Consider the following 18,175-nt stretch of genomic DNA (forward strand, 5'->3'; position numbering starts at 1 on the left):
TTTTTAGAGTTCCATAATGTCTGTGGGAAGAAAGATGGCTGTTAACGCCACCCTTCACGCCAACCCCCATCACAGCAGTTTCCAAACCATGACCCGCTCTTCTCCTCTGGGTTCCGGGTAGATGCCTCATGGATGGTGGAGCAGGTGGGGCTCTGGATCCCCCCTCTGGCCACCAGCTGCGTCACCCAGAAAACAGCTTTCTCCCCCTTTACATTTAGAATTCTCTGTAAGGTTCTTCTGGTGAGAATCACATGTTTATTGATTAGTATCAAGAGTGAGAAAGCCCAGAAGAAAACACTGTGATAAATTACCTGTTTTTGCTGTAGTGAAACTTCAGATGTAAGTTTGTTTTAAGGTAATCTATGGTAGGATACATTAAAGCAAGTATGGTATTCTTTGTTATATTTTGGGTGTATCTTCATTCTTTTTTTATTATTTTTAATTTTGATTCTTAATAAGAGATTCTAATTTGGTTTTCTTTTCTCTGAATGCAGTGGATAAGTGGTTCCATCACCAGAAAAACTAATGAATATTCTGTGGAATACAAGCTGATGTTGCTGCATCTTATTCATCTGGAGTATTAGATGCAAAAGTAGTAGCTTTTCAAAGCTTTAAATTCATAGAACTAATCTAACTAAAGCAAATTCTGCTGCGACCAGTATATCCAGAATGTTCTGCATCTAAAAGCATTTTTCATATCTCAACTAAGGTAACTGTTAGTACATGTTTCAATATCAAAGCAGTTGTTGTAATTTGGAAATCATTTGTGAATAAATGTGCAAGACGACTGCATGTTGGATGTATATGTTTACCATGTGTTAGAAAATAAAATTATTTTGCTGAAACTTCATTTATAATATTTTTATTTTACTCTGAAGCCTGACGTTACCAAGTGGGCATGGGTGCTGTTTGGTGTTTGTTTTCTATCAATGATCTTATAATTCAATTTCATAATTATTAGACTAAAACTGACTTTATTTTTAGGAACCCGAGAATGAAATCCCTTATGTTTAAAGTAGTCTTGATGCTATATTCTTACTAATTCCTAGCTCATGCTCTCTCTCGTTCTCTCTCTCTCTCTCAAATAAGTAAAATCTTTAAAAAAATTTTTTTTTATTTATTTGAGAGAGCAAGAGAGTACAAGTGGGGGGGAGGGGCAGAGGGAGAGGGAGATGCAGACTCCCTGCTGAGCAGGGAGCCCAATGCAGGGCTTGAGATCATGACCTGTGAGCTGAAGGCATACGCTTAACTGACTGAGCCACCCAGGTGCCCCAAAACACTGAACAGTGCTAACAACACATCCCGTGTTGTCCATGGGTCCGTAGGCTTTGTTTTGTTTTTCCAGTCTATTTTCTCTCTGTTTCAGACTGGGTGAGTTGTGTTGTTCTGTCCTAGAGTTCATGGAGCCTGTCCTCTGTCATCTCCACGTTCACAGTGAACCTACCCAGCAGGTGTTATTATGGAACTGTTAAGTTACTGTATTATTAGTTCTATAGTTTCCATTCGGTTCTTTCTTATAATTTCTATTTCTTTGCCAAGGTTTTCTATTTTTTAATTTATTTCAAGGGAATTTCTAATTGACAGTCTTAACTGCAGTTTTAAGATGGCTGCTTTAAAATCCTTGTCAAGATCATCACTGTTGGCGTCCATTATCTTTTTTCACTCAAGTTGTGATTTTCTTCGTTCACAGTATGATGGGTTAGTTGTGTCCTAGACATTTTGTCTATTATGGTCCTATGTAAATCCTGTATTTTAGCAGGCATCCCCACTGAGGGCTAGTGCATGGGGCTCGGCTTACTTTGTGGACCGTGGTTTCAATGGCGGCTTAATTTTCAGCACTTCGCACTGTTACTCTGGTATGTTTGGTTTTCTCTAGTGCCTTTGGGGCTTCTGTTGGTTCCTGCAGGTGCTGCCTCAAGGTGCTGGTGGGCATCTTTTGGTTGAGGGAGGGTGTGTGGGTCCCCCAACTGGTCCTCCCAGCCCACCCTACTGAGCTAGTGCCCTGGGTGGGAGAGAGTCTTGCTTTAGGCTGCAGGGATAAAGAGGCTTCCTGGACTAGTCCACCTGCAATAGCTAGGTTTCTCCCTCGGGCTCAGCCCGCCCACCCACCCAGGAAACTCTAGGGGGAGAGAGGGAGTCTGTCTGGAAGGAGAATACCTCCGTGGTGGCTTATTCCTGGCTGGACTCCCAGCGATCCCCCTTGTCAGCTGGTGTCATGCCACCAGACAGACTCCCATTCCCTAAGGGGGAGGAATGAGCCTATCTGGGCTGCCTTCCATTGCTAGGTCAAGGGTTGGGAAGGACCCTCCCATGGGTGGTAGGACACACATGCCCCTGCCACTGTTCTGCTCTCTGGTCCTGGTCCCAAACCAGCTTGCCTTCTTGATCACCTTTCAGAGTTTTCCTTTGGTTGTCTCTTGCCATTTCCAGGGTTTGTAGCTGTGCTTAGCCATGAAGAGCGGGCAAAAATGGGTCTATGCCATCTTGTCTGGACCAGAATCAGAAATGTCAGCATTCAGATTTTAGAATATTTCTTACTCCCTTTGTAAGTCTATTTTTAAACGTTGCCTCAGTCACAGTCGTTTGTGATTTCTGAAGGTGATTTATTTGTCAGGATGAGAAATAGATTTTGTAATGAAAGATTATACAATGTGCAGCACTTCCTAAGAATTGGTCCAATAGTTAGGATCAGTCATCAAGGTTTTTGCTATGTTTCAATGCAGTAAATGATTGTATTTTTTCCCGTGGACTTGGAAGTCAAATCTGACTGTATCACCATGGTTAAATTACTTAACCTACTTGAGCTTTGGTTTTTCCATCTGTAAGATGGTCATGAAGCCATCCTCACAGGGTGGAAGGAATGTAGGTGAAGGACTTCCCCGGTGCCAGGGTCATAGCAGAGGCTCAATGGAGGCTGATTGTTCATAATTGTAATCTCAACAACAGTGAGTGTGATCAGTGCATTTTTCCAGGTAAGAGAATCTGAAACATTGGCCCAGCTGTGTAAAGGGTCTGATGGAGAACTCCCATTGGAAATCCAATCCATCTTTACCATCACGGAGCCTAAGTGTGTGTGGGCTGTAGCTGTAAAGCGGTTATGTCCTATCTGATCCGCATATTTGCTCTGCAAGGGCTTAAATTGTGCTTTTGCACAGAATGTTCTTTACATTGAGAAAGAGCTGCCCCTACTGCTTTCTGGGAGTCTGGGCAGAAGGGAATTTGCTTCTACATGGACAAGAATGCTGTGCAAATCGCTCCATGGTAGGCAAGTATTTATTAAAGAATTTGGCAACTGGAGTCCGTTGCCACATAGTTCATTGTTCCCTCTGTCGGTCTTTGGAATCTTTCCTTTCGTTATTACAAAACCTTTAAACTAACAGAAAATATTCACCAGAAGTAAGATTAAGCAATGAAAATCACAAGGTTATGTGGCAATCTGAATTTAAAAAGGAGCCTGATATCAATCTGGCAGTCTCTGTCAAAATTTTAAACTCAAACTTACCCTTTGAGTCAGCAATTCTGCTCTGAGAATTCATTCCAGTTGACAAAAGAATAGTCAACCAAGCGCACAGGGTATGGAAGCTTTGTTTAGTGCAGCAAAACCTGGAAAAATATCTAATTGTCCAGTTGAGAAGTGGCTAAATATGTTCTCAGTACCATGTAGCAGTTAAAGAATAAAGTCACTGCATGGGCTGATAGGGAAAAGATACTCACTCAGAATATCCGAGTAATAGTTGTACTCTGTAGCAGCCAACTGTGGCTGGCAGGCCAAATCCTGCCTGCTGCCCGGCTGGCAACCAAAGCGGCCCTGGAACACAGCCACGCCCATTCATTTGCGAATTGTTGTGGCTGCCTTCAAGCTACAATGGACAGTTTGGTAGTTGGGACAGAGACCATATGGCCAGCAAAGCCGAAAATATTTACTGTTCGACATGTTACTGAAAACATTTGCCAATCCCTGCTCTATCCTGTGATCCTATTTGTGTTTTTCACAAAGTGAGCATGGGGGAAAAGAGATGTATTAGTGGATATGCTTGTAAGGGCATAGACAATTTCTGGAAACAAACAAAACCAACCACAGTTAACAAGGATTATCTCAGGGGGTGGGAACGTAGAGATAAGCGTGGAAGAAGCAGGGTCCGCAAGGCAGCCTCTCTCCCTGTGGTCCTTGAGCCACCAGCACTGAATCAATCACCTGAGATAGTTATAAAAATAAGTAAATACATACAATATATATAATATACATATTATATATGATAGATAACATATATAGATAACATGGTAGATACAGACAACACTTTATTTATATTTATTTTATTATATATATATACATATATATATATATATATATCCTACTGAATTAGAACTGGGAGGGGGTAGGCCCTGAAATCTAATTTTGAACCAGTTCCCCTCAGGTAATTCTAACATACCTCGATGTTTGAAACCATTGCTCTAGTCATAAATCTCCCAAATTAGCGAAAGAGTTCTCGGCAAGTTGTAATACAATCAGTGTGCGATAATCAGCAAACAATTACCACAGCAACAGTAGCAACAAAAATTGCTCCCATTTGGGGGGCACCTGGCTGGCTCAATCAATAGAGGATGTGTCTTGATCTCAGGGTTGTGAGTTTGAGCCCCACATTGGGTGCAGAGATTACTTAAAAAAATTTTTTTTTAAATAGCTCCCATTTGTGAGTACTTACGAAATAAGTATCAGGCCCTGTTCTATATGCTTTATGTACTTCATCACATTTAATTCCCTCGCAACATGGAACTAGGGAGGCCACGTGACCTGCCTGAGGCCTCCAAGCGCCTTGGGCCCAGCCCTTTGGCAAGGGCTGGGAATGTGACACCATCCCAGCCCCATGGCTCTCCCCAGTGCCAAGCTGGTCTCCTCTTTCACCTGGCAAGCCACATAATACTGGCTGCACTTTGTCAGGGGGTCTCAAGAGACTCATGGGCTGGGTCACCTTCCATGCACAACTTCCATTCTTGGGAAATAAGGGGCTTGACCTGAGTGCCCCGGAAGGCCTCTTCCAGCTGATACCCGCACCTCCACCTTAGAGCAGTAGTGTGGATGTTCCAGCGGGGCGTGAGGCTCCTCACTGCTGGCCCCGTGCACCTGGGGCCATCCTGCCCTGGCCTGCCCCCCTGCTCCCTCCCTGCGGAGGCCAATGGCATTGCTGTCCCGCATTCCTGCTTCAAGTCTACCTCCCTAGCATCCCTGTCTCTCCTCCTAGCTCGTTAAAATACATGGCGAGCACGGAGCTGGGATCCCTAAACAGCCTGCCAGCTCCTCATAGGCAGAGGCCACGTTTATGCCTTGTCACCCAGCACAGCACTGAGTCCATAGTGGGAGTTCAGGAACACCCTGATGCTTCTCGGAACGCCTTTGCAAACAGAAACATAATGGCGTCGTTGTACAACTCCAGTTGATAGCCAGCAGCTGGTGCCTGCCCGCTTCCACAGAGGGTCTGAGAGGGCACCATCGTGGAGTGATGCATGGCCTTCCACACGGAGGCTCCAGGAGCCCCCGGGGACGCAGCCTGTGCCCAGGGGCCCTAAAGCCACAGCGCAGACTCTGCGCAGGGACGTGCGGCTTCAATTGTACTGGAGGGTGAATAATCACAAGGTTACTCATAGGTTCAAAGACACAGACATGCTGTGGTGTTTGAATGTGGGCTTTCCAGGCATTTTGAAGAGAAACATGCTATTGCAGGGCAATTTGCTATCTGTGGCTTCCATCCTAGGGCTTTGGCACCAGATCCCTGGAGCCAAAGTTGATTCTCCTCTGGTGTTGGAGTAAATTCAGAGGCAGTTCGTGGAGCACTGTAGGAAAGAGCTCCGTGCCGCCAGTCCTGAGTCCTGAGTTGTGGCTCTGGCTCTGTGTGACATCGGGCGGATCTTTTTACTTCTCAGTGTCCGCATTTGTGTAATAAAGTAGTCCACTCCTACCTTGAGCATCTATTTTAACATGGCAGATATCCTGTCTTTATGACTCTGCTATAGTCCTGTGCAGCAGGGAAGAGGTGGGGACAAAGTTTCTCTCTGTGACTGGCACTGGGCTGAGAGCTGGGGTGACAGAAAACCACAATTTCACACTCTGTGCCATCAAAAAGTTCCCTGGTACGGTGGTACACTAAAAAAATGATCGTAGACATGGAGAAATTGGACCTCCTCATACACTGCTGGTGGGAATGCAAAATGGCGCAGCCACCTTGGAAAACAGGCAGTTTCTCAAGAAGTTCAACATAGTGTTACCAGATCACCTAGCGATTCCACCCCTAGGCATATACCAAGAGAGATGTGTCCATACAAAATTTGTACCTATGTTCATAGCAGCATTATTCATGATAGCCAAAAAGTGTAAATACCCCAAACGTCCATCAACTGATGAGTGGGTAAGTAAAATGTGGTATAACCACGAAGTAGGTATTATTCAGCCACGAAAAGGAACGAACTACGGGCACATGCTACAACTTGGATGAACCTAGAAAACATGGTGCTGAGTGAGAGAAGCCAGACACAAAGGCCATGTTTTGTATGAGTCCATTACATGAAAGTCTAGAATAGAAAAATCCATCGGGACAGAAAGTACACTAGTGCTTGCCAGAGGCTGGAGTGAGGGGGAGTGGGGCTAATGGGTATGGGGTTTCTTCGGGGGATGGTGAAAATATTCTAAAATTGGGGTGATGACTGCCCAACTCTATGCACATACTGAACATCACTGAATTGTACACTGCAAATGGGTGAATTTTTTATATGTGAATTACATCTCAATAAAGCCATCATGAAAAAAACAAAAATCAGTGTAAACCAACCTCAGAGGTGCTTTAATGGTAAAAAAGAAGTCGAGGGACAATACGAGAAGGGGCCACCTGGAAAAGGCTGACTAGGGGGAGTTTGCTTGACCTAGGTCTTGAGCAACAAGGCACAGAAGAGATGGAAAGGTGTTTCAGACAGACGGAACAGCCCGTGCAAAGGAAGGGATCCTAAGGCTGAAGAGGATGATGAAACTTTTAATCAATGTTTGGATTGTGCCAGCGAACTAAAATTATATAATCTTATTTAATCTTCCTAAAAGTCATTAGTTCATCCACTCTGTCAGTTATTGAACAAACTTCATCAGACACATCCTATATGCCAGGATTTGTACTAGCCACCAGAGACACCATAATGAGGTAGACACTATTATTATCCATTTTAGGCATATTAAGATTACATAAGTTATCTGAAGTTACAGAATGAGTTAAGTGGAGGAACCGGGATTCAAACCCAGGCAGTCTGATTCCAGAGCCCATTTTCAAAAAACGTTCTTTTATACATCCCTATAAATAGTAATCATTTAGCATAAATACATAAATACCATCACGTATTTCTCCCTTCCTCTCCCTTTTATTCTCTCTCTCTCTTTCAATCTTTTTCTTTTCCCAGTTTGGTTGAGAGAACATGGACAGATAACACTGTAAGTTTCAGGTGTACAGTATGTTGATGAGATATACTTATGCAGTATAAAATGATCACCATCGCTGCGTCAGCTCACACCTCCATCACATCACCTCACATGATCACCATTTCTTTTTTGTGGTGAGAACATTTAAGATCTACTCTCTTAGCAACTTTCAAGTATAAAATACAGTGTTATTAACTATAATCACCATGCTCTACCTTAGATCCCCAGAACGTATTTATCTTATAACTGGAAGTTTGTACCCTTTGACTAGTATCTCCCTATTTCCCCACCCCTCTGCCCCTGGTAACCACCACTCTACTCTGTTTCTAGGAGTTTGGCTCTTTTGGATTCTATATATGAGTGATATCATACAGTATTTATCTTTTTCTGGTTTATTTCACTCAGCATAATATCTCCAATTCATCCATGTTGTCACAAGTAGCAGGATTTCCTTCTTTCTCATGGCTGACGAATATTTCACTGTGTATACATATCACATCTTCTTTATCCATTCAACAATTGATGGGCACTTAGGTGGTTTCCATATCTTGGCTATTGTGAATAATGCTGCAGTGAACATGGGATTGCAGATATCTCTTTAAGATTGTGTTTTTATCTTCTTTGGATACACCAGAAATGGAATAGCTGGATCATATGATAGTTCTGTTTTTTATTTTTTGAGGAACCTCCATATTGTTTTCATTCCCACCAACTGTGTACAAGGGTGCCCTTTTCTCCACATCCTCGCCAACGCTTGTTATCTCTTGTCTTTTTGATAATATCTATCTAAAAATGGATAAAATCCATTCTACTAATCTCATTATGGTTTTACCCTGACGACTAGTGATGTTGTACCTGTTGGCCATCTGTATGTCTTCTTTGGAATCATGTCTGTTCAGATCCACTGCCCATTTTTTAATCAGATTGGTTTTTTGCTATTGAGTTGTATGAGTTCTTTATATATTTTAATCCCTTATCGGATATATGATTGGCAAATATTTCTCCCATTCCATAGGTTGCCTTTTAATTTTATTTTTGTGTATTCCCTGCCCCAGTCCTAGAATCAGCCATTTCTCCAAGGAGCCTTGGTTCCTTTTATTGGAGAATGGTATTAGAAGCCAAGATCTGGGTGCTAGGTGTGCTCACTGCTACTGAGTTGCTGTTGCTTCTAGGTCCTCTCAGCTGACAGAGCAAGGAAATATATGTGTGTATACCAACCTGTGTATATACATATATCTATAAATATTTCCATGTACAGCCATCTGTGTCTATATTAAGCTAAACATGAGTTCATCCTGATGCCTCCAACTCTAAACCTGCTCTTCCAAAGCCAGAACCTACACCTGGAAAGCGTCCTTCAAAGAAGGGAAAGAAGGGACCCAAAGAGAAAAAAGGGAAAGCCAATCCTGGCGAGGATGGGAATAACCCTGCAGAAAATGGAGATGCCCAAACGGACCAGGCACGGAAAGCTGAAGATGCGGGAGGTTCCGTGCTCACTTCAGCAGCACATACACTAAAATTGGAACGGAAGACAGAGAAGATTAGCATGGCCCCTGCACAAGGATGACAAGCAAATTCTGAAAACGCTGGAGGCACCAAATGAAACACGTGCATTAAAAAAAATTTTTTTAGAGGCACCTGGCCGTCTCAGTCAGAGGAGCATGCGACTCTTGATCTCGGGTCTGAGTCTGAGCCCCACATTAGGTGTAGACATTAGTTAAATAAAACTTAAAAAAAAAAAAATCTTTTTAAATGTGGTAAAATACACGTATTTTACCACTTAAAAACTTATCATCTTAACCATTTTTTAAGCGTACAGTTCAATAATGTTAAGTACATTCACAATGTTAAGGAAAAGATCTCCAGAATTTTTTTTTATCTTGCAAAACTTAAACTTTGTAATCATTAAACAACTCCCCATTCCCCCTCCCCCAAGCCCCTGGCAACTACCATTCTATTTTCTGTCTCTATGAATATAACTACTCCAGGTACCTCATATATAAATGGAATCATATAGTATTTACCTTTTTGTGACTAGCTTATTTCAGTTAGCATGTCCTCAAGGTTCATTCATGTTGCAGCATGTGTCTGATTTCCTTCCCTTTTTTTTTTTTTTTAAATTTATTTTATCTGAGAGAGAGAATAGGAGACAGAGAGCATGAGAGGGGGAGGATCAGAGGGAGAAGCAGACTCCCCGCTGAGCATGGAGTCTGATGCGGGACTCGATCCCGGGACTCCAGGATCATGACCCGAGCCGAAGGCAGTCGCTTAACCAACTGAGCCACCCAGGCGCCCCAGATTTCCTTCCCTTTTAAGGCTGAACAATATCCATTGTTTGTACATACCATATTTTGTTTATTCATTTATCTGTTGATGGACACCTGGGTTACTTTCACCTTTTGACTACTGTTCATAATTCTCCTGTGAACATGGGTGTACAAAAATCTCTTTGAGACGTGCTTTCAATTCTTTGGGATATATACCAAAGAAATGGAATTGCTAGATCAGATAGTAATTCTATTTTTTTTAAAGATTTTATTTATTTATTTATTTATGAGAGAGAGCGAGCGAGCACAAGCAGGGGGAGCGGCAAGCCAAGGGAGAAGCAGGCTCCCCGTGGAGCAAGGAGCCCGATGTGGGACTCGATCCCAGGACCCTGAGATCATGACCTGAGTCGAAGGCAGACGCTAAACTGACTGACCCACCCAGGCATCCTGGTAATTCTATTTCCAACTTTGTGAGCTACCCGCATGCTGTTTTCTACGTGGCTGCACCATTTTGCATTCCCACCAGCAGTGCCCAAGGGTTCCGATATCTCCACCTCCTTGCCAACACTTATTTTCTGTTTCTGTTTTGTTTTTTTGTTTTTAATTTTTTTTCCCCAAAGATTTCATTTATTTGACAGAGAGATAGAGAGAGAGCACAAGTAGGCAGAGAGGCAGGCAGAGGGAGAGAGAAAAGCAGACTCTCCACCGAGCAGGGAGCCCGACGCGGGGCTCGATCCCAGGACCCTGGGATCCTGACCTGAGCCAAAGGCAGCCGCTTAACCGACTGAGCCACCCAGGCGCCCCTCTGTTTTGTTTTTCAGTCTAGCCATCCTAATGGGTGAGATGGTATCTTATGTCAGTTTGATTTGCATTTATCTGATGATTAACGATGTTGGGCATCTTTTCATGTTTCTTGGCCATTTACAGATCTGTTCAAGCCCTTTGCCCATTTTTGTTTTCTTTTTGAGAGTGCTTTATTTGATTGGAATGAAATGATATTATGTAAAATCACTGGTACAAAGATAAGGCATTATTCTTAATACAAACAGGACAAAAAAGGCTTGAAAATCTCCGTCACAGTGTATATGCCTTGATCTAGTTTTTCGGGGAGTTGAAGATAATTTCACTGAAGAACCAGGGAGCTCTGATTTGCCTTTTTTTCCCTGAGTCATCTTGGAAAGAGTAAGGGAAGGGGCATTTTTGCTTATCAGGTTCCTCAACTCTTACAAGGATATAACAAGGGATGAAGAAAGTAATATACCATTCAGAAGGACATGGAGTTTATTTGGAATAAAAATACAATAGAAAAAAATAGTTCTCTTTTAGTGATTTTTCTGACTCCAAAACCCATTCAGTTTTGGAAGGATTCCCTGGCCAGGGGGAAATCTAAGGTAAAACTTATGTTTGTGTAACTATAATGACCAAGTCAATTAGAACCTAGATATACAGTAATTTATAAAAACATATTTCAGGAAAGGACTTCAAGTTAAATGCCCTTTCCCACTCCTTTGTAAACTGGGGAACATACAGTTACTTTAAGAAGTAAATGTTTTTCTAATTGCCTCTAGATGATGTCAAAGGGGAAACATTTGGAAATTTTAACACTTCATCTCCTCAAATTTTAAAATAGATTGCTTTTTGGGGTGCCTGTTTGGCTTAGTCAGTGAAGTGTCTGACTCTTGATTTCAGCTCAGGTCATGATCTCAGGGTCTGAGATTGAGCCCTGCATCCAGGCTCTGCTCTGAGCCCACTTAATATTCTCTCTCTCCCTCTGCCCCTCCTCTTTCCCGCTCTAAAAAAATAAATAAATAAAATAAAATAAAATAAAATAGACTGCTTTTCAGGATGATTTTTCTAATCAACATTATATGAAATCCTCCAGATGACAAAGGTCAAATGTTTATTTTCTCAAGATTTGAACCAACATTTAAATATTGACACAGATGGTATTCCAGTTTTTACCACTGAGCAGAAAAGAATATTAATTTTCATCATCTATGCCTTTTTGGATCCCCGGTCTCTCCTCTCCTTCACAGCCACATTTCTAATGGTATTGTCCAGGGTCACTGCCCCATTTCTTCCTCTCCTTGTCTCTCGTTAGGTCATTCCAGTCCAGCACCCATTCCCCAAAACTGCATTTATCAGGCTCACGCGTTATCTCCATGTTGACAATTCCAATAGATGCTGGGATGGCTTATTTTACGTATCAACTTGACTGGACTAAGGGATGCCCAGGTAGGTGGTAAAATATTTCTGGGTGTGTCTGTGAGAGTGTTTCTGGAAGAGATTAGCATTTGATTCAGTAGACTGAGTAAAGAGATCTGTCCTCACCAGTGTGGGTGGGCATCACCCAATCCCCTGAGGATTCAAATGGGCCAAAAATGCAAAGGAAGGGCAAATTCTCTTTCTCTCTTCTTGAGCTGGGTCATCCACCTTTCCTACCCTCAGACATCAGAGTTCCTGGTTCTAGGGCCTTCAGACACCAGGGCATATACCAGCAGCCCCCTAATTCTCACTCCAAGGCCTTCAGGCTTGGACTGAATCATACCACCAACTTTCCTGGTTCTCCAGCTTGAGATGGCAGATCTGGGATATCTTGGCTTCCATAACCATGTCAGCCAAGTCCTCTAATAAATCTCCTCATATATATGTATTTATGTGTGTATACACACACACACATATCCATATATATATGTATATGTATGTGTGTATATATATATATACTACTGGTTCTGTTTCTCTGGAGAGCCATGACTGACACATGTCTTTCAATCTCTACTTTAGCTTCTGAGTCCTGTCTACCTAATAGTATTGAGCATGTGTAGGGGAGTAAGAACAGAGTGGGGAGAATCACATAAAATTCCTGTTTCTATTTTTGGTTTATTATCCTAAAAGACCCATTTATATTTCTTTCCTGTGAATTGTCTGGTCCTATTCTTTGCCTATATTTCTAAAAATTTTTTTGAGATTTATTTATTTTGGAGAGAGAGTGTGTGTGTCAGCAGGGGGAGGGGCAGATGGAGAGGGAGAGAGGGAGAATTGCAAGCAGACTCGAACCAAGTACAGAGCCCGATGCAGGGCTTGATCCCGCGACCCCAGATTATGACCTGAGCCCAAACCAAGAGTCAAACGCTCAACCGACAGAGCCGCCAAGGTGCCCCTCCTTGCCTATCTTTCTAACAAGTTAGTATTTTTCATACTAACCTTTCACTTGTGATGTGATTATGCATATTTTTTCCCAACTTGCTGTCTTTTGGGTTTATGGTGTCATCACTGTTATGTCAGCACTATATGTCATATAAAACTTTCCTATTTTTCTGTAGTTGAATGTGTCAATCTTTTCTTTTTTCAGTTAGGAATTACAGGTTTACTTTCTTATTTTGATGAAGACATAACAGACAAAAAACAAACAAACAAAAAAACCAAAACAACCAGACACATCAATATAGAAAACCCCGAAAAGAAAACACGTGGTTACGTTTGAAAGCAAGGCTGGGCTCAAACAGCCTTCCGGTCAAATACAACTAAATGTTTTGCTTAAGTGTTTAGGCAGTATTTTTGTTTGTTTTTAAGTAGGCTCCATGCCCAGCATGGAGCCCAACGTGAGCTTGAACTCATGACCCTGAGATTAAGACCTGAGCTGAGATCAAGAGTTGGATGCTTAACTGACTGAGCCACCCAGGCGCCCCTAGGTTTTCGTTTTGTTTTGTTTTTGACTACCTATTGTCCCAACCCTTTTAGTATTTATTTTTAAACATATAATTGAAACATTTATTGAAAACATACTCTGGAAAAATTGCTTACATGTACAACATCCTTCTTTCACTCATTTTAGAGTTGGGTACCCTGTGGCCTGGTGCATCTGTCAACTTGCTCAAGGCTGCCCACTTGGTAAGGAGAGTTTGCAGCTCTCCTGATAATTTTCCTATGTGCTCCGTCCTTCCTCCTGAGCCCCCCAAGCCATCCTTGTGGTTTGGGACACCCCACCCCGACCTGTTGCAGCCAGCCTTCTATCAGGGCCAGTAATCCAATGCAACAGCTTGTGCTAGGGCAGCCCCATGCCTCCAGGGTACACACACTGGGGGGTCCAAGCCCTATGGACACAGTTCTCCTGGTTTACCCAGAGCTGGGGAGGAGCCTCAGACCATGGCTTTCTGTGTCTGGACAAGATTCAAACTCAATGCAGAAGACTCACAAGATTAAAAGAGGGGGGAAAGTAGTGAGCTTGTCCATCCAGCTCCCTCTGAGTATTACTGCAGTTGCCAGATGCCACTTAAATCTTATTTCTGCACATATTTGGGTCTATTTCTGTATTTTGTTCTAATTGGTTTGTTTGGCTTTTCATGCACTAGTACCAAAGTGTTTTCTTTAAAGACTTTATTTAGGGGCGCCTGGGTGGCTCAGCTGTTAAGCATCTGCCTTCGGCTCAGGTCATGATCCCAGGGTCCTGGGATCGAGCCCCGCATGGAGCCCCGCATGGAGCCCCGCATGGAGCCCCGCATGGAGCCCCGCATGGAGCCCCGCATCGGGTTCCCTGCTCGGCGGGAAGCCTGCTTCTCCCCCTGCTTGTGTTCCCTCTCTCGCTGTGTCTCTCTCTGTCAAATAAATAAATAAATAAAATCTTAAAAAAAAAGATTTTATTTATTTATGAGAGAGAGAGAGTGAACGAGCAGGGGGGAGGGGCAGAGGGACAAGCAGACTCCCCGCTGAGCAGGGAGCCCCGATGTGGGGCTCCATCCCAGGACGCTGGGATCATGACCTGAGCGGAAGGCAGACGCCCAACGACTGAGCGACCCAGGCGCCCCCAAACAGGGTAGTTTAAAACACACACACAAAACCTATTAATCCTATTAGTTTTTTAATGGGAATTATGTTAAATTTATAATTGTACTTAAGGAGAACTGAAATGTTTATGATATTGGGTCTTACTATCCAAAAACATCATTCATCTTATCACTTGACTTAGTTTTCCTATCTGTAAACTAAGAGTAATAATACCAATCTCGTAGGGCTGTCTTCAGAATTAAATGAGAAAATGCTTGGGAAGGACGGCAGAGTAAGAGCCAACGTGCTGCTCTGCCACTTCCTAGCCTGTGAGCTTGGGCTATTCTGAACCTTGGTTCTCTCATTTGCAAAACGGGGAAAATAACAGTATCCGCTTCATAAGGGCTGTAATCAAGGCCAAATACGGGGAGGCATGCATGCAAAATACTCAGTGCACTGCCTGGAACGTAAGTGCTCAATGAATATTAGCTGTTCTTCCAAAACATAGGCTATCCCAGCGAACTGTGACTGGAAGCAAAGGCTTTCCGGGATCCACCCTAGGTGGAGGGCTGTTGGGGCAACTCTTCCGTCCGAGGACCTACCTAGCCACCTGTCGCCGCTCCGGATTTTGCCAGATCGTCTGCGACGGCAGTCGGACTAGAAGCGGCGATCCCGAGCGTCTAGGTGCACTGCGAACCTCCAGGCTCCTGCCCTGCCCCCGGAGCCGCGGCGCTGCCACGTCTCGCGCGTCGTGCTCTCCGTACGGGAGGGAGCGGAGCCAAGTCTGGCCCGCCCCCGGGATCGCTCTGCGCGCCTGAGGCCCACCCCTCCGCGGCCCGAGTCGTCGGTAGGCGGCCCCGGCGTCTCAGAGCGCCGTGACGCTGCGAGGGGGCGGGGGCAAGCGCGCGCCCGGAAGTCCCGGGGGAGGGGGTGTTACGCATATCCGGCGAATAGCTGGCGGTCCCGGGTGCTGCTGGGCTGTGTGCTGTGAGGGAGGGTCGAAGCCGCCAGCCGCCGCCGGAGGAGGACCCTTGGCCGTGAGTCGGGGAGCTGCTGCGAAGGAAGGGGCCGAGGGGCCGGTGGGGCTGGGGCGGACGGCGGGGAGGGTCGGGGCGGAGGCCGGCTCAGGCGGGGTTGCTGTGTGTGTGTGTGGGGGGGGGAAGTGACACGCAGGCGGTTCTGTGGGGCCTCGGGGCTGGTTCTGGGTGGGGACGGGCCGACTTGGCCGGTCTGCTCCGTTCCCTGACAGCCCTTGGGGTATCGGGTCGATCTGCATTCCTTCGGGGGTCCCGCAGCTGCTGGGCGGGATAACAGTTTTCTTGTCTGTACTGTGCGCTCAGGTTTGCGGCACGGTTTCACATCCCGTCTCGGATGAGCCTCACAGCCGTTGGACGGGTGGGAATCCTTGATGACTATCCTTGGTTTGCATCCTGGGGAATAATAAGGCTCGCGAGGCAGTGAATTGGCCAAGGCCCGGCAGATAGCAAGAGGAATGTTCGAACCGGATCCCTTGACTCCCAGTCCAGTGCGGACCCCCCTCCCTGACTTTCAGCTCTGTGTTATCGTCAGATGCCCTGAGTCGAACCTCGTATTTTCTTTTTCCACCTTCTTTTCCTTCCTCTTTTCAGTGCGTGGAAAAATTCCTTCGTGTGCATTTGGTATAGATTAGTGTTTTCTTCATGATTCTAGCCTAGAGGTCAGGAGTGCACTTGTGAGGGTTGGCACTATAAATTGTCTCTGTTAGTATCTCCCTTGCTCTTGTCTTTTCTCCTTTACCTCGATCTTTCTGCTTAGGTCGTGACAGGGTAACTGTGGTGCTTTGCCTGGGGGCTTGCTTGACCTTTGATATTTACCCTGCAGCTAAGCATAGTTTCTTAGCTAAAAACCAGCAGCCTGCTATCCCAGATGTGTCCCAGGAATGGTGTCTCAAAGTTGTAATGAGTATGCGTAAGAAATAATGAGTATGTAGAGAGAGTAATGCATATATTACTGGCTAATGGTCAGTATTGGCTAGTGCTCCTCTTTTTTATTTACTTCATTCTGATGTCATTCCTGAAATTTGCAAATTTTAGTTTGGGGTACATTGGCAGTGCTTTTGTGGTAGTTTAGAGTTCTTAAATTTTAGGGTACGCTAATTTGCTACAAGATGCCATAAGGTGGTAGAGTGGATCAAGGATAGGAAATAAATAGAATGCTAGTTATTAAAATACCACTCAGAAGACATGATAAGTTGTAAGGAAGAAAACTTTAGAAGATTATCATCTGTTTAGCTGGTGGGTTAAGGAAGTTTTATGTTTCTTTAAAAGCAATTTTGTGATTTGGATTTGAATTTTATGTAATATTAACAGGAAGCACTTTGGCTTCGGCATTTAAAAAGGAAGGTTTCAGTTTTGGCACTGACACTTTTTTAGCTGAGCAGTTTTGGTTAAGCCAGCTGACCTAGGAGTGTCAGCATCCTTTCCTTGTTGAAAACTAAGGACTCCTGCCCAGTAGGGTTTGTGTGAGGTTGAAATGAGATGTATGTGCAGGCATTGTATAAAACTGTAAAACTACTCATGAGGGGTACAAATCCTAAGATCTTAAGGATGGAGGATCCACCGAAGCCATTTCCTTAACTTTGGGTAGCAATACAGTGCAACACTTTGGGTCCGATAATGGTTTTTATTATTTTTTTTAACATCACCTGAAGAGTTTCTTCAGGCACTTTTCCATAGATCATTTTGGAGGGACTTTTAAAGCAAGAATGTCAGGGGGAGATAAATTGGAAAAATCAAACTAATTCAGTTACCATGAGAAATTCCTTAAAGGGGGGTTTTCCCATTGTCACCTTTGGAGAATTCATTGAGTTTGGAAGAATTCTAAAACGATGTGGTAAAACTCCACAGAGTCTATAATAAAGTATTGACTGTAACCCTGTGTAGTACAAATGAATATGTAACGGTGGGTTTTAAAGGAGTGATCAGAGTAGGAGTGATCTTAAAGAGAGGTTCTCTGTAAAGGTGAGCCTCACTTCTCCAAGTTGTAGGCTGAGAAAAGTAGGGAAAGATGACTGGTTTGGGGGAATTGCAGAGAAGAGGCACATTGTTCTTTTACTTATTACAGAGGAAACCTAAAAACAGGAGCTTTGTAAGTGTATTTAAGTCATTAAACTTCTTAAAGTCCCGACTAAGTTACCAAATTATTTAACATGCTAAATTTGGTCTCTTCCAAAATACATATGAAGATTTTATTTATTTATTTGAGAGAGAGAGAGAGTACAAAGCAGGGGGAGTGGCAGAGGGAGAGGGAGAAACAGACTCACTGCTGAGCAGGGACCCCGATGGGGGGCTCCATCCCAGGACCCCAGGATTATGACCCAAGCCGAAGGCAGACGCTTAACCGACTGAGCCACCTGGGCGCCCCTGCCAAAATATATTTTAATATTACTGAAAAGGGCAAAAAAACCCCCCATAGTTAGTATTTTTTTTATAAAAGCTTTTGCCTGAGCCTCTACTTTCACCCAAACTCCCAAGCCTCATTTGGCCTTCCATGTTAAGAGCCATAGAAAATAAGCATTAGGCAGTACCTAAGGTTTATAGGTAAGGCCTTATTTTTTTTTAAAGATGTTATTTATTTAATTGAGAGAGAGCGAGCACACATGCCCACAAGCAGTGGGGAGGGGCAGCAGGGAGTCCAATGCAGGACTCTCAGG

General features: G+C 43.9%; 2 protein-coding genes, 1 long non-coding RNA gene and 1 other non-coding gene across 6 annotated transcripts in view; 3 read left to right on the plus strand and 1 right to left on the minus strand.

Annotated features, from left to right (window-relative positions):
* PPA1 (inorganic pyrophosphatase 1) overlaps positions 1 to 850 on the plus strand; it is a 35,808-nt gene extending 34,958 nt beyond the window's left edge. Inside the window, exon 11 of the mRNA XM_081824120.1 lies at positions 495 to 850. Coding sequence (XP_081680246.1) covers positions 495 to 526 — 32 coding nt within the window. The 3' untranslated portion in view covers positions 527 to 850. The remainder of the gene's footprint in view (positions 1 to 494) is intronic.
* A 6,553-nt stretch (positions 851 to 7,403) lies between these two features.
* On the minus strand, positions 7,404 to 15,319 carry LOC145722206 (uncharacterized). The gene is made up of 2 exons (XR_014146307.1): positions 15,087 to 15,319; positions 7,404 to 9,583 (listed from the first exon to the last, which is right to left on the minus strand). It is a non-coding gene; the product is annotated as an uncharacterized LOC145722206 (long non-coding RNA).
* Positions 8,943 to 9,051, plus strand: LOC115937957 (U6 spliceosomal RNA). The gene has a single exon (XR_004073167.1). It is a non-coding gene; the product is annotated as a U6 spliceosomal RNA (small nuclear RNA).
* Positions 15,320 to 15,405: 86 nt separating the features above from the next.
* The window catches only part of SAR1A (secretion associated Ras related GTPase 1A), a 14,215-nt gene continuing 11,445 nt past the window's right edge, over positions 15,406 to 18,175 (plus strand). The window contains exon 1 of one of the 3 annotated variants that reach the window (XM_006749815.3): positions 15,406 to 15,521. The gene's annotated coding sequence lies outside the window, so the exon portion shown is untranslated. The remainder of the gene's footprint in view (positions 15,522 to 18,175) is intronic. The other 2 variants (XM_081824131.1, XM_081824130.1) reach the window with 2 other exon arrangements.

Source organism: Leptonychotes weddellii, chromosome 6 (genome assembly GCF_054177405.1).
Source record: "Leptonychotes weddellii isolate Sample4059 chromosome 6, ASM5417740v2, whole genome shotgun sequence".
NCBI classification, from domain to species: Eukaryota; Metazoa; Chordata; class Mammalia; order Carnivora; family Phocidae; genus Leptonychotes; species Leptonychotes weddellii.